The sequence below is a fragment of the Ascaphus truei genome, chromosome 11, assembly GCF_040206685.1.
Source record: "Ascaphus truei isolate aAscTru1 chromosome 11, aAscTru1.hap1, whole genome shotgun sequence".
NCBI classification, from domain to species: Eukaryota; Metazoa; Chordata; class Amphibia; order Anura; family Ascaphidae; genus Ascaphus; species Ascaphus truei.
The window spans coordinates 56719115-56735158 of record NC_134493.1 but is presented as its reverse complement, the minus strand read 5'-3'; the positions used below and the strand labels follow the sequence as shown (position 1 = coordinate 56735158).

General features: G+C 59.3%; 1 protein-coding gene across 2 annotated transcripts in view; it reads left to right on the top strand.

Moving 5' to 3' along the window:
* PRSS8 (serine protease 8) overlaps positions 1 to 16044 on the top strand; it is a 50984-nt gene that overhangs the window by 29339 nt on the left and 5601 nt on the right. For both annotated transcript variants that reach the window (XM_075566534.1, XM_075566535.1), the window contains one exon: positions 8449 to 8593. In XM_075566534.1, coding sequence (XP_075422649.1) covers positions 8449 to 8593 — 145 coding nt within the window. The remainder of the gene's footprint in view (positions 1 to 8448; positions 8594 to 16044) is intronic.

The following is a 16044-nucleotide window of genomic DNA, read 5'->3' as shown; positions in this document are numbered from 1 at the left end:
TCCTGGGCACAGAGTTATAACGTGTGTTACAGGCAGTAATACAGTGAGAGTTACCTCTCGTTCTCACGCATGTCCTGGGCACAGAGATATAACGTGTGTTACAGGCAGTAATACAGTGAGATTTACCTCTCGTTCTCACGCATGTCCTGGGCACAGAGTTATAACGTGTGTTACAGGCAGTAATACAGTGAGAGTTACCTCTCGTTCTCACGCATGTCCTGGGCACAGAGTTATAACGTGTTACAGGCAGTAATACAGTGAGAGTTACCTCTCGTTCTCACGCATGTCCTGGGCACAGAGTTATAACATGTGTTACAGGCAGTAATACAGTGAGAGTTACCGCTCGTTCTCACGCATGTCCTGGGCACAGAGTTATAACATGTGTTACAGGCAGTAATACAGTGAGAGTTACCTCTCGTTCTCACGCATGTCCTGGGCACAGATTTATAACGTGTTACAGGCAGTAATACAGTGAGAGTTACCTCTCGCTCTCACGCATGTCCTGGGCACAGAGTTATAACGTGTGTTACAGGCAGTAATACAGTGAGAGTTACCTCTCGTTCTCACGCATGTCCTGGGCACAGAGTTATAACGTGTTACAGGCAGTAATACACTGAGAGTTACCTCTCGTTCTCACGCATGTCCTGGGCACAGAGTTATAACGTGTTACAGGCAGTAATACAGTGAGAGTTACCTCTCGCTCTCACGCGTGTCCTGGGCACAGAGTTATAACGTGTTACAGGCAGTAATACAGTGAGAGTTACCGCTCGCACTCACGCATGTCCTGGGCACAGAGTTATAACGTGTTACAGGCAGTAATACAGTGAGAGTTACCTCTCGTTCTCACGCATGTCCTGGGCACAGAGTTATAACATGTGTTACAGGCAGTAATACAGTGAGAGTTACCTCTCGTTCTCACGCATGTCCTGGGCACAGAGTTATAACATGTTACAGGCAGTAATACAGTGAGAGTTACCTCTCGCTCTCACGCATGTCCTGGGCACAGAGTTATAACATGTGTTACAGGCAGTAATACAGTGAGAGTTACCTCTCGCTCTCACGCATGTCCTGGGCACAGAGTTATAACATGTTACAGGCAGTAATACAGTGAGAGTTACCTCTCGCTCTCACGCATGTCCTGGGCACAGAGTTATAACGTGTTACAGGAAGTAATACAGTGAGAGTTACCGCTCGTTCTCACGCATGTCCTGGGCACAGAGTTATAACGTGTTACAGGCAGTAATACAGTGAGAGTTACCTCTCGCTCTCACGCATGTCCTGGGCACAGAGTTATAACGTGTGTTACAGGCAGTAATACAGTGAGAGTTACCTATCGTTCTCACGCATGTCCTGGGCACAGAGTTATAACGCGTTACAGGCAGTAATACAGTGAGAGTTACCGCTCGTTTTCACGCATGTCCTGGGCACAGAGTTATAACGTGTTACAAGCAGTAATACAGTGAGCGTTACCTCTCGTTCTCACGCATGTCCCGGGCACAGAGTTATAACATGTGTTACAGGCAGTAATACAGTGAGAGTTACCTCTCGTTCTCACGCATGTCCTGGGCACAGAGTTATAACGTGTGTTACAGGCAGTAATACAGTGAGAGTTACCTCTCGTTCTCACGCATGTCCTGGGCACAGAGTTATAACGTGTTACAGGAAGTAATACAGTGAGAGTTACCGCTCGTTTCCACGCGTGTCCTGGGCACAGAGTTATAACGTGTTACAGGCAGTAATACAGTGAGAGTTACCTCTCGTTCTCACGCATGTCCTGGGCACAGAGTTATAACGTGTTACAGGCAGTAATACAGTGAGAGTTACCGCTCGTTCTCACGCATGTCCTGGGCACAGAGTTATAACGTGTTACAGGCAGTAATACAGTGAGAGTTACCTCTCGTTCTCACGCATGTCCTGGGCACAGAGTTATAACGCGTTACAGGCAGTAATACAGTGAGAGTTACCTCTCGTTCTCACGCATGTCCTGGGCACAGAGTTATAACGTGTGTTACAGGCAGTAATACAGTGAGAGTTACCTCTCGCTCTCACGCATGTCCTGGGCACAGAGTTATAACGCGTTACAGGCAGTAATACAGTGAGAGTTACCTCTCGTTCTCACGCATGTCCTGGGCACAGAGTTATAACGTGTTACAGGCAGTAATACAGTGAGAGTTACCTCTCGTTCTCACGCATGTCCTGGGCACAGAGTTATAACGTGTGTTACAGGCAGTAATACAGTGAGAGTTACCTCTCGTTCTCACGCATGTCCTGGGCACAGAGTTATAACATGTTACAGGCAGTAATACAGTGAGAGTTACCTCTCGTTCTCACGCATGTCCTGGGCACAGAGTTATAACGTGTGTTACAGGCAGTAATACAGTGAGAGTTACCGCTCATTCTCACGCATGTCCTGGGCACAGAGTTATAACGTGTTACAGGCAGTAATACAGTGAGAGTTACCTCTCGTTCTCACGCATGTCCTGGGCACAGAGTTATAACGTGTGTTACAGGCAGTAATACAGTGAGAGTTACCTCTCGTTCTCACGCATGTCCTGGGCACAGAGTTATAACGTGTTGCAGGCAGTAATACAGTGAGAGTTACCTCTCGTTCTCACGCATGTCCTGGGCACAGAGTTATAACGTGTTACAGGCAGTAATACAGTGAGAGTTACCTCTCGTTCTCACGCATGTCCTGGGCACAGAGTTATAACATGTTACAGGCAGTAATACAGTGAGAGTTACCTCTCGCTCTCACGCATGTCCTGGGCACAGAGTTATAACATGTGTTACAGGCAGTAATACAGTGAGAGTTACCTCTCGTTCTCACGCATGTCCTGGGCACAGAGTTATAACGTGTGTTACAGGCAGTAATACAGTGAGAGTTACCTCTCACGCATGTCCTGGGCACAGAGTTATAACGTGTTACAGGAAGTAATACAGTGAGAGTTACCGCTCGTTCTCACGCATGTCCTGGGCAAAGAGTTATAACGTGTTACAGGCAGTAATACAGTGAGAGTTACCTCTCGCTCTCACGCATGTCCTGGGCACAGAGTTATAACATGTGTTACAGGCAGTAATACAGTGAGAGTTACCTCTCGTTCTCACGCATGTCCTGGGCACAGAGTTATAACGTGTTACAGGAAGTAATACAGTGAGAGTTACCTCTCACGCATGTCCTGGGCACAGAGTTATAACGTGTTACAGGAAGAAATACAGTGAGAGTTACCGCTCGTTCTCACGCATGTCCTGGGCAAAGAGTTATAACGTGTTACAGGCAGTAATACAGTGAGAGTTACCGCTCGCTCTCACGCATGTCCTGGGCACAGAGTTATAACATGTGTTACAGGCAGTAATACAGTGAGAGTTACCTCTCGTTCTCACGCATGTCCTGGGCACAGAGTTATAACGTGTTACAGGCAGTAATACAGTGAGAGTTACCGCTCGTTCTCACGCATGTCCTGGGCACAGAGTTATAACGTGTGTTACAGGAAGTAATACAGTGAGAGTTACCTCTCGCTCTCACGCATGTCCTGGGCACAGAGTTATAACGTGTTACAGGAAGTAATACAGTGAGGGTTACCGCTCGTTCTCACGCATGTCCTGGGCAAAGAGTTATAACATGTGTTACAGGCAGTAATACAGTGAGAGTTACCGCTCGTTCTCACGCATGTCCTGGGCACAGAGTTATAACGTGTTACAGGCAGTAATACAGTGAGAGTTACCGCTCGTTCTCACGCATGTCCTGGGCACAGAGATATAACATGTTACAGGCAGTAATACAGTGAGAGTTACCGCTCGCTCTCACGCATGTCCTGGGCACAGAGTTATAACGTGTTACAGGCAGTAATACAGTGAGAGTTACCGCTCGCTCTCACGCATGTCCTGGGCACAGAGTTATAACGTGTTACAGGCAGTAATACAGTGAGAGTTACCTCTCGTTCTCACGCATGTCCTGGGCACAGAGTTATAATGTGTGTTACAGGCAGTAATACAGTGAGAGTTACCTCTCGTTCTCACGCATGTCCTGGGCACAGAGATATAACGTGTTACAGGCAGTAATACAGTGAGAGTTACCTCTCGTTCTCACGCATGTCCTGGGCACAGAGTTATAATGTGTGTTACAGGCAGTAATACAGTGAGGGTTACCTCTCGTTCTCACGCATGTCCTGGGCACAGAGTTATAACATGTGTTACAGGCAGTAATACAGTGAGAGTTACCTCTCGTTCTCACGCATGTCCTGGGCACAGAGTTATAACGTGTTACAGGCAGTAATACAGTGAGAGTTACCTCTCGTTCTCACGCATGTCCTGGGCACAGAGTTATAACGTGTTACAGGCAGTAATACAGTGAGAGTTACCTCTCGTTCTCACGCATGTCCTGGGCACAGAGTTATAACGTGTTACAGGCAGTAATACAGTGAGAGTTACCGCTCGTTCTCACGCATGTCCTGGGCACAGAGTTATAACATGTGTTACAGGCAGTAATACAGTGAGAGTTACCTCTCGCTCTCACGCATGTCCTGGGCACAGAGTTATAACGTGTTACAGGAAGTAATACAGTGAGAGTTACCGCTCGTTCTCACGCATGTCCTGGGCAAAGAGTTATAACATGTGTTACAGGCAGTAATAGAGTGAGAGTTACCGCTCGTTCTCACGCATGTCCTGGGCACAGAGTTATAACGTATTACAGGCAGTAATACAGTGAGAGTTACCTCTCGTTCTCACGCATGTCCTGGGCACAGAGTTATAACGTGTTACAGGAAGTAATACAGTGAGAGTTACCGATCGTTCTCACGCATGTCCTGGGCACAGAGATATAACATGTTACAGGCAGTAATACAGTGAGAGTTACCGCTCGCTCTCACGCATGTCCTGGGCACAGAGTTATAACGTGTTACAGGCAGTAATACAGTGAGAGTTACCTCTCGTTCTCACGCATGTCCTGGGCACCGAGTTATAATGTGTGTTACAGGCAGTAATACAGTGAGAGTTACCTCTCGCTCTCACGCATGTCCTGGGCACAGAGTTATAATGTGTTACAGGCTGTAATACAGTGAGAGTTACCTCTCGTTCTCACGCATGTCCTGGGCACAGAGTTATAACGTGTGTTACAGAAAGTAATACAGTGAGAGTTACCGCTCGTTCTCACACGTGTCCTGGGCACAGAGTTATAACGTGTGTTACAGGCAGTAATACAGTGAGAGTTACCTCTCGCTCTCACGCATGTCCTGGGCACAGAGTTATAACATGTGTTACAGGCAGTAATACAGTGAGAGTTACCTCTCGTTCTCACGCATGTCCTGGGCACAGAGTTATAACGTGTTACAGGAAGTAATACAGTGAGAGTTACCTCTCACGCATGTCCTGGGCACAGAGTTATAACGTGTAACAGGAAGTAATACAGTGAGAGTTACCGTTCGTTCTCACGCATGTCCTGGGCACAGAGTTATAACGTGTTACAGGCAGTAATACAGTGAGAGTTACCTCTCATTCTCACGCATGTCCTGGGCACAGAGTTATAACATGTGTTACAGGCAGTAATACAGTGAGAGTTACCTCTCGCTCTCACGCGTGTCCTGGGCACAGAGTTATAACATGTGTTACAGGCAGTAATACAGTGTGAGTTACCTCTCGTTCTCACGCATGTCCTGGGCACAGAGTTATAACGTGTGTTACAGGCAGTAATACAGTGAGAGTTACCTCTCGTTCTCACGCATGTCCTGGGCACAGAGTTATAACGTGTTACAGGCAGTAATACAGTGAGAGTTACCTCTCGTTCTCACGCATGTCCTGGGCACAGAGTTATAACGTGTTACAGGCAGTAATACAGTGAGAGTTACCTCTCGTTCTCACGCATGTCCTGGGCACAGAGTTATAACATGTGTTACAGGCAGTAATACAGTGAGAGTTACCTGTCGTTCTCACGCATGTCCTGGGCACAGAGTTATAACGTATGTTACAGGCAGTAATACAGTGAGAGTTACCTCTCGTTCTCACGCATGTCCTGGGCACAGAGTTATAACGTGTGTTACAGGCAGTAATACAGTGAGAGTTACCTCTCGTTCTCACGCATGTCCTGGGCACAGAGTTATAACGTGTGTTACAGGCAGTAATACAGTGAGAGTTACCTCTCGTTCTCACGCATGTCCTGGGCACAGAGTTATAACGTGTTACAGGAAGTAATACAGTGAGAGTTACCTCTCACGCATGTCCTGGGCACAGAGTTATAACGTGTAACAGGAAGTAATACAGTGAGAGTTACCGTTCGTTCTCACGCATGTCCTGGGCACAGAGTTATAACGTGTTACAGGCAGTAATACAGTGAGAGTTACCTCTCATTCTCACGCATGTCCTGGGCACAGAGTTATAACATGTGTTACAGGCAGTAATACAGTGAGAGTTACCTCTCGCTCTCACGCGTGTCCTGGGCACAGAGTTATAACATGTGTTACAGGCAGTAATACAGTGTGAGTTACCTCTCGTTCTCACGCATGTCCTGGGCACAGAGTTATAACGTGTGTTACAGGCAGTAATACAGTGAGAGTTACCTCTCGTTCTCACGCATGTCCTGGGCACAGAGTTATAACGTGTTACAGGCAGTAATACAGTGAGAGTTACCGCTCGTTCTCACGCATGTCCTGGACACAGAGTTATAACAATACACGGTTACATTAAAAAAACAGAGGTTATACAGTCAATTCCCGTACATTTGATGGACAGATAGCGTTGGAAAATTGGGTGCAGGGGATAAAGGGTTTGTGATTTTCAGATTTGAAATAGAGCAGCTTTAACATCAGCAAACAGCTAACACCCTTTGGCTGTGCCAAAGGCTGTCCGTCTTTAGGGCAACGTAGATGTACACTGGGGTGGTTGAGATTCAATGCAGCTGCGAAATACAGTGTTATTTGTCTTCTTGGCTCATTAACATTCCAGTGGGTGGGGTTGACGTTCCACAAAGTACAAGCAAATATTAACCCTTAAGTGATAAAAAGAAATCAAGCGCAAATAACACCACTTTAACAAAAAGATATACTGTCCTTAGAAAGTGCAGCTCCCGGAACAGGATTCAGACCAAATCCAACCAGCAATCGATGAGGAATCGCAGGTGCGCAAATTTCATCAGGACATAGAGGGGATAAATAAAGACCCCAAAATAGCACAATATTGTCAAACACAAGTGTGGTGAATGTTGAAGTTTCTATAAAGTTTGTACTCGCGTGTTAGACGTGATATTTAGGCGTTGTGGTTGTTAGAAGTTACCAACTTTCGTACTAACCGGACAGATGCTCCGGATCAAAACCGAAGTTATTCCATCGGAAGGAGGGAAATCCACATACAGCAGGAAAAAGCAAAATAGTATAATATCGCTTTTTAATATTAAAAACACAAAGTATTACATTTACACACGTGCCTTTGTAGTAGGCATTCAGACCACCCTGGGTCAAATGAACAAGTAGCACTCCACACAGCGACAGCTGCTGCTCCAGTGTGTGCGCGTGTGTGTGTGTATATTAATACTGGTTATCACTGTGTGCGTGTGTGTGTGTGTGTGTATATTAATACTGGTTATCACTGTGTGCGTGTGTGTGTGTTTATATTAATACTGGTTATCACTGTGTGCGTGTGTGTGTGTGTGTGTATATTAATACTGGTTATCACTGTGTGCGTGTGTGTGTGTGTATTAATACTGGTTATCACTGTGTGCGTGTGTGTGTATATTAATACTGGTTATCACAGTGTGTGTGTGTGTGTGTGTGTGTGTGTGTGTGTGTGTTTATTAATACTGCTTATCACACTGTGTGTGTGTATATATTAATACTGGTTATCACAGTGTGTGTGTGTGTGTGTGTGTGTGTGTGTGTGTGTGTATATTAATACTGGTTATCACAGTGTGTGTGTATATTAATACTGGTTATCACAGTGTGTGTGTGTGTGTGTGTGTGTGTGTCTGTGTGTATATTAATACTGGTTATCACAGTGTGTGTGTATATTAATACTGGTTATCACAGTGTGTGTGTGTGTGTGTATGTGTGTGTATTAATACTGGTTATCACAGTGTGTGTGTGTGTGTATATTAATACTGGTTATCAGTGTGTGTGTGTGTGTGTGTGTGTGTGTGTGTGTGTGTGTGTGTGTGTGTGTGTGTATTAATACTGGTTATCACAGTGTGTGTATTAATACTGGTTATCACTGTGTGTGTGTGTGTATTAATACTGGTTATCACAGTGTGTGTGTGTGTGTGTGTGTGTGTGTGTGTGTGTGTGTGTGTGTGTGTGTGTGTGTATGTATTAATACTGGTTATCACTGTGTGTGTGTGTGTGTGTGTGTGTGTGTGTGTGTGTGTGTGTGTGTGTGTGTGTGTGTGTGTGTGTGTGTGTGTGTGTGTGTGTGTGTGTGTGTGTGTGTGTGTGTGTGTGTGTGACAGGATCTCTCTCTCTCTCCCGGAAGTTCACAGTCGCATTGTTGGTGGTGCGGATACAGTAGAGGGAGCGTGGCCGTGGCAGGTCAGCATAATGCACCTGAAGGACCACGTGTGTGGCGGGTCTCTGATCAGCAAGGACTGGGTCCTGACAGCAGCTCACTGCTTCCCCTCGTGAGTATGGTGCAGGGAGGTCCCCCCACGCAGGCCTGTGTCCCCCCCACGCAGCGCCCTGTGTCCCCCCCCACGCAGCGCCCTGTGTCCCCTCCGCGCAGCGCCCTGTGTCCCCTCCACGCAGCGCCCTGTGTCCCCTCCACGCATCGCCCTGTGTCCCCTCCACGCATCGCCCTGTGTCCCCTCCGCGCAGCGCCCTGTGTCCCCTCCGCGCAGCGCCCTGTGTCCCCTCCACGCAGCCCTGTGTCCCCTCCACGCAGCCCTGTGTCCCCTCCACGCAGCCCTGTGTCCCCCCCACGCAGCGCCCTGTGTCCCCTCCACGCATCGCCCTGTGTCCCCTCCACGCATCGTCCTGTGTCCCCTCCACGCATCGCCCTGTGTCCCCTCCACGCAGCGCCCTGTGTCCCCTCCACGCAGCGCCCTGTGTCCCCTCCACGCAGCGCCCTGTGTCCCCTCCACGCAGCGCCCTGTGTCCCCTCCGCGCAGCCCTGTGTCCCCTCCACGCAGCGCCCTGTGTCCCCTCCGCGCAGCGCCCTGTGTCCCCTCCGCGCAGCGCCCTGTGTCCCCTCCACGCAGCGCCCTGTGTCCCCTCCACGCAGCGCCCTGTGTCCCCTCCACGCAGCGCCCTGTGTCCCCTCCACGCAGCCCTGTGTCCCCTCCACGCAGCGCCCTGTGTCCCCTCCACGCAGCGCCCTGTGTCCCCTCCACGCAGCGCCCTGTGTCCCCTCCACGCAGCGCCCTGTGTCCCCTCCACGCAGCGCCCTGTGTCCCCTCCACGCAGCGCCCTGTGTCCCCTCCACGCAGCGCCCTGTGTCCCCTCCACGCAGCGCCCTGTGTCCCCTCCGCGCAGCCCTGTGTCCCCTCCGCGCAGCCCTGTGTCCCCTCCGTGCAGCGCCCTGTGTCCCCTCCGCGCAGCGCCCTGTGTCCCCTCCACGCAGCGCCCTGTGTCCCCCCCACGCAGCCCTGTGTCCCCTCCACGCAGCGCCCTGTGTCCCCCCCACGCAGCCCTGTGTCCCCTCCACGCAGCGCCCTGTGTCCCCCCCACGCAGCCCTGTGTCCCCTCCACGCAGCGCCCTGTGTCCCCTCCACGCAGCGCCCTGTGTCCCCTCCACGCAGCCCTGTGTCCCCTCCACGCAGCCCTGTGTCCCCCCCGCGCAGCGCCCTGTGTCCCCTCCGCGCAGCGCCCTGTGTCCCCTCCGCGCAGCGCCCTGTGTCCCCTCCGCGCAGCGCCCTGTGTCCCCTCCGCGCAGCGCCCTGTGTCCCCTCCACGCAGCGCCCTGTGTCCCCTCCACGCAGCGCCCTGTGTCCCCTCCACGCAGCGCCCTGTGTCCCCTCCACGCAGCCCTGTGTCCCCTCCGCGCAGCCCTGTGTCCCCTCCGCGCAGCGCCCTGTGTCCCCTCCGCGCAGCGCCCTGTGTCCCCTCCACGCAGCGCCCTGTGTCCCCCCCACGCAGCCCTGTGTCCCCTCCACGCAGCGCCCTGTGTCCCCCCCACGCAGCCCTGTGTCCCCTCCACGCAGCGCCCTGTGTCCCCCCCACGCAGCCCTGTGTCCCCTCCACGCATCGCCCTGTGTCCCCCCCACGCAGCGCCCTGTGTCCCCTCCACGCATCGCCCTGTGTCCCCTCCGCGCAGCGCCCTGTGTCCCCTCCACGCAGCCCTGTGTCCACTCCACGCAGCGCCCTGTGTCCCCTCCACGCAGCGCCCTGTGTCCCCTCCACGTAGCCCTGTGTCCCCTCCACGCATCGCCCTGTGTCCACTCCACGCATCGCCCTGTGTCCCCTCCACGCAGCGCCCTGTGTCCCCTCCACGCAGCGCCCTGTGTCCCCTCCACGCAGCGCCCTGTGTCCCCTCCACGCAGCGCCCTGTGTCCCCTCCACGCAGCGCCCTGTGTCCCCTCCACGCAGCGCCCTGTGTCCCCTCCACGCAGCGCCCTGTGTCCCCTCCGCGCAGCCCTGTGTCCCCTCCGCGCAGCCCTGTGTCCCCTCCACGCAGCGCCCTGTGTCCCCCCCACGCAGGCCTGTGTCCCCTCCACACAGCGCCCTGTGTCCCCCCCACGCAGCGCCCTGTGTCCCCTCCACGCAGCGCCCTGTGTCCCCTCCACGCAGCCCTGTGTCCCCTCCACGCAGCGCCCTGTGTCCCCCCCACGCAGGCCTGTGTCCCCTCCACGCAGGCCTGTGTCCCCTCCACGCAGCGCCCTGTGTCCCCCCCACGCAGCGCCCTGTGTCCCCTCCACGCAGCGCCCTGTGTCCCCTCCACGCAGCGCCCTGTGTCCCCTCCACGCAGCGCCCTGTGTCCCCTCCACGCAGCGCCCTGTGTCCCCCCCACGCAGCGCCCTGTGTCCCCTCCACGCAGCGCCCTGTGTCCCCTCCACGCAGCGCCCTGTGTCCCCTCCACGCAGCGCCCTGTGTCCCCCCCACGCAGCGCCCTGTGTCCCCTCCACGCAGCGCCCTGTGTCCCCTCCACGCAGCGCCCTGTGTCCCCTCCACGCAGCGCCCTGTGTCCCCTCCACGCAGCGCCCTGTGTCCCCTCCACGCAGCACCCTGTGTCCCCTCCACGCAGCCCTGTGTCCCCTCCACGCAGCGCCCTGTGTCCCCTCCACGCAGCGCCCTGTGTCCCCCCACGCAGCGCCCTGTGTCCCCTCCACGCAGCGCCCTGTGTCCCCCCCACGCAGCCCTGTGTCCCCCCCACGCAGCGCCCTGTGTCCCCTCCACGCAGCGCCCTGTGTCCCCCCCACGCAGCGCCCTGTGTCCCCTCCACGCAGCGCCCTGTGTCCCCTCCACGCAGCGCCCTGTGTCCCCTCCACGCAGCGCCCTGTGTCCCCTCCACGCAGCGCCCTGTGTCCCCTCCACGCAGCGCCCTGTGTCCCCTCCACGCAGCGCCCTGTGTCCCCTCCACGCAGCGCCCTGTGTCCCCTCCGCGCAGCGCCCTGTGCCCCCTCCGCGCATCGCCCTGTGTCCCCTCCGCGCAGCGCCCTGTGTCCCCCCCACGCAGGCCTGTGTCCCCTCCCCCCCACGCAGCGCCCTGTGTCCCCCCCACGCAGCGCCCTGTGTCCCCTCCACGCAGCGCCCTGTGTCCCCTCCACGCAGCGCCCTGTGTCCCCTCCACGCAGCGCCCTGTGTCCCCTCCACGCAGCACCCTGTGTCCCCCCCACGCAGCGCCCTGTGTCCCCTCCACGCAGCGCCCTGTGTCCCCTCCACGCAGCGCCCTGTGTCCCCTCCACGCAGCGCCCTGTGTCCCCTCCACGCAGCGCCCTGTGTCCCCTCCACGCAGCGCCCTGTGTCCCCCCACGCAGCGCCCTGTGTCCCCTCCACGCAGCGCCCTGTGTCCCCCCCACGCAGCCCTGTGTCCCCCCCACGCAGCGCCCTGTGTCCCCTCCACGCAGCGCCCTGTGTCCCCCCCACGCAGCGCCCTGTGTCCCCTCCACGCAGCGCCCTGTGTCCCCTCCACGCAGCGCCCTGTGTCCCCTCCACGCAGCGCCCTGTGTCCCCTCCACGCAGCGCCCTGTGTCCCCTCCACGCAGCGCCCTGTGTCCCCTCCACGCAGCGCCCTGTGTCCCCTCCGCGCAGCGCCCTGTGTCCCCTCCGCGCAGCGCCCTGTGCCCCCTCCGCGCATCGCCCTGTGTCCCCTCCGCGCAGCGCCCTGTGTCCCCCCCACGCAGGCCTGTGTCCCCTCCCCCCCACGCAGCGCCCTGTGTCCCCCCCACGCAGCGCCCTGTGTCCCCTCCACGCAGCGCCCTGTGTCCCCCCCACGCAGCCGTGTCCCCTCCACGCAGCGCCCTGTGTCCCCCCCACGCAGCCCTGTGTCCCCTCCACGCAGCGCCCTGTGTCCCCCCCACGCAGCCCTGTGTCCCCTCCACGCATCGCCCTGTGTCCCCCCCACGCAGCGCCCTGTGTCCCCTCCACGCATCGCCCTGTGTCCCCTCCGCGCAGCGCCCTGTGTCCCCTCCACGCAGCCCTGTGTCCACTCCACGCAGCGCCCTGTGTCCCCTCCACGCAGCGCCCTGTGTCCCCTCCACGTAGCCCTGTGTCCCCTCCACGCATCGCCCTGTGTCCACTCCACGCATCGCCCTGTGTCCCCTCCACGCAGCGCCCTGTGTCCCCTCCACGCAGCGCCCTGTGTCCCCTCCACGCAGCGCCCTGTGTCCCCTCCACGCAGCGCCCTGTGTCCCCTCCACGCAGCGCCCTGTGTCCCCTCCACGCAGCGCCCTGTGTCCCCTCCACGCAGCGCCCTGTGTCCCCTCCACGCAGCGCCCTGTGTCCCCTCCGCGCAGCCCTGTGTCCCCTCCGCGCAGCCCTGTGTCCCCTCCACGCAGCGCCCTGTGTCCCCCCCACGCAGGCCTGTGTCCCCTCCACACAGCGCCCTGTGTCCCCCCCACGCAGCGCCCTGTGTCCCCTCCACGCAGCGCCCTGTGTCCCCTCCACGCAGCCCTGTGTCCCCTCCACGCAGCGCCCTGTGTCCCCCCCACGCAGGCCTGTGTCCCCTCCACGCAGGCCTGTGTCCCCTCCACGCAGCGCCCTGTGTCCCCCCCACGCAGCGCCCTGTGTCCCCTCCACGCAGCGCCCTGTGTCCCCTCCACGCAGCGCCCTGTGTCCCCTCCACGCAGCGCCCTGTGTCCCCTCCACGCAGCGCCCTGTGTCCCCCCCACGCAGCGCCCTGTGTCCCCTCCACGCAGCGCCCTGTGTCCCCTCCACGCAGCGCCCTGTGTCCCCTCCACGCAGCGCCCTGTGTCCCCCCCACGCAGCGCCCTGTGTCCCCTCCACGCAGCGCCCTGTGTCCCCTCCACGCAGCGCCCTGTGTCCCCTCCACGCAGCGCCCTGTGTCCCCTCCACGCAGCGCCCTGTGTCCCCTCCACGCAGCACCCTGTGTCCCCTCCACGCAGCCCTGTGTCCCCTCCACGCAGCGCCCTGTGTCCCCTCCACGCAGCGCCCTGTGTCCCCCCACGCAGCGCCCTGTGTCCCCTCCACGCAGCGCCCTGTGTCCCCCCCACGCAGCCCTGTGTCCCCCCCACGCAGCGCCCTGTGTCCCCTCCACGCAGCGCCCTGTGTCCCCCCCACGCAGCGCCCTGTGTCCCCTCCACGCAGCGCCCTGTGTCCCCTCCACGCAGCGCCCTGTGTCCCCTCCACGCAGCGCCCTGTGTCCCCTCCACGCAGCGCCCTGTGTCCCCTCCACGCAGCGCCCTGTGTCCCCTCCACGCAGCGCCCTGTGTCCCCTCCACGCAGCGCCCTGTGTCCCCTCCACGCAGCGCCCTGTGTCCCCTCCACGCAGCGCCCTGTGTCCCCTCCGCGCAGCGCCCTGTGCCCCCTCCGCGCATCGCCCTGTGTCCCCTCCGCGCAGCGCCCTGTGTCCCCCCCACGCAGGCCTGTGTCCCCTCCCCCCCACGCAGCGCCCTGTGTCCCCCCCACGCAGCGCCCTGTGTCCCCTCCACGCAGCGCCCTGTGTCCCCTCCACGCAGCGCCCTGTGTCCCCTCCACGCAGCGCCCTGTGTCCCCTCCACGCAGCACCCTGTGTCCCCCCCACGCAGCGCCCTGTGTCCCCTCCACGCAGCGCCCTGTGTCCCCTCCACGCAGCGCCCTGTGTCCCCTCCACGCAGCGCCCTGTGTCCCCTCCACGCAGCCCTGTGTCCCCTCCACGCAGCGCCCTGTGTCCCCTCCGCGCAGCGCCCTGTGTCCCCCCCACGCAGGCCTGTGTCCCCTCCACGCAGCGCCCTGTGTCCCCCCCACGCAGCGCCCTGTGTCCCCTCCACGCAGCGCCCTGTGTCCCCTCCACGCAGCGCCCTGTGTCCCCTCCACGCAGCGCCCTGTGTCCCCCCCACGCAGCGCCCTGTCCCCTCCACGCAGCGCCCTGTGTCCCCTCCACGCAGCGCCCTGTGTCCCCTCCACGCAGCGCCCTGTGTCCCCTCCACGCAGCGCCCTGTGTCCCCTCCACGCAGCGCCCTGTGTCCCCCCCACGCAGCGCCCTGTCCCCTCCACGCAGCGCCCTGTGTCCCCTCCACGCAGCGCCCTGTGTCCCCTCCACGCAGCGCCCTGTGTCCCCTCCACGCAGCGCCCTGTGTCCCCTCCACGCAGCGCCCTGTGTCCCCTCCACGCAGCCCTGTGTCCCCACCACGCAGCGCCCTGTGTCCCCACCACGCAGCGCCCTGTGTCCCCCCCACGCAGCGCCCTGTGTCCCCCCCACGCAGCGCCCTGTGTCCCCCCCACGCAGCGCCCTGTGTCCCCTCCACGCATCGCCCTGTGTCCCCCCCACGCATCGCCCTGTGTCCCCCCCCACGCAGCGCCCTGTGTCCCCCCCACGCAGCGCCCTGTGTCCCCTCCACGCAGCCCTGTGTCCCCTCCACGCAGCCCTGTGTCCCCTCCACGCAGCGCCCTGTGTCCCCTCCACGCAGCGCCCTGTGTCCCCTCCACGCAGCCCTGTGTCCCCTCCACGCAGCCCTGTGTCCCCTCCACGCATCGCCCTGTGTCCCCTCCACGCATCGCCCTGTGTCCCCTCCACGCAGCGCCCTGTGTCCCCTCCACGCAGCGCCCTGTGTCCCCTCCACGCAGCGCCCTGTGTCCCCTCCACGCAGCGCCCTGTGTCCCCTCCACGCAGCGCCCTGTGTCCCCTCCACGCAGCGCCCTGTGTCCCCTCCACGCAGCGCCCTGTGTCCCCTCCACGCAGCGCCCTGTGTCCCCTCCACGCAGCGCCCTGTGTCCCCTCCACGCAGCGCCCTGTGTCCCCTCCACGCAGCGCCCTGTGTCCCCTCCACGCAGCGCCCTGTGTCCCCTCCACGCAGCGCCCTGTGTCCCCTCCACGCAGCGCCCTGTGTCCCCTCCACGCAGCGCCCTGTGTCCCCTCCACGCAGCGCCCTGTGTCCCCTCCGCGCAGCCCTGTGTCCCCTCCGCGCAGCCCTGTGTCCCCTCCACGCAGCGCCCTGTGTCCCCCCCACGCAGGCCTGTGTCCCCTCCACGCAGCGCCCTGTGTCCCCTCCGCGCAGCGCCCTGTGTCCCCTCCGCGCAGCGCCCTGTGTCCCCTCCGCGCAGCCCTGTGTCCCCTCCACGCAGCGCCCTGTGTCCCCTCCACGCAGCGCCCTGTGTCCCCTCCACGCAGCGCCCTGTGTCCCCTCCACGCAGCGCCCTGTGTCCCCTCCACGCAGCGCCCTGTGTCCCCTCCACGCAGCGCCCTGTGTCCCCTCCACGCAGCGCCCTGTGTCCCCTCCGCGCAGCGCCCTGTGTCCCCTCCGCGCAGCGCCCTGTGTCCCCTCCGCGCAGCGCCCTGTGTCCCCTCCGCGCAGCGCCCTGTGTCCCCTCCGCGCAGCGCCCTGTGTCCCCTCCGCGCATCGCCCTGTGTCCCCTCCGCGCAGCGCCCTGTGTCCCCCCCACGCAGGCCTGTGTCCCCCCCACGCAGCGCCCTGTGTCCCCCCCACGCAGCTCTCTGCCGCCCTGTGTCCCCCCCACGCAGCTCTCCTGCCTGTTCGTT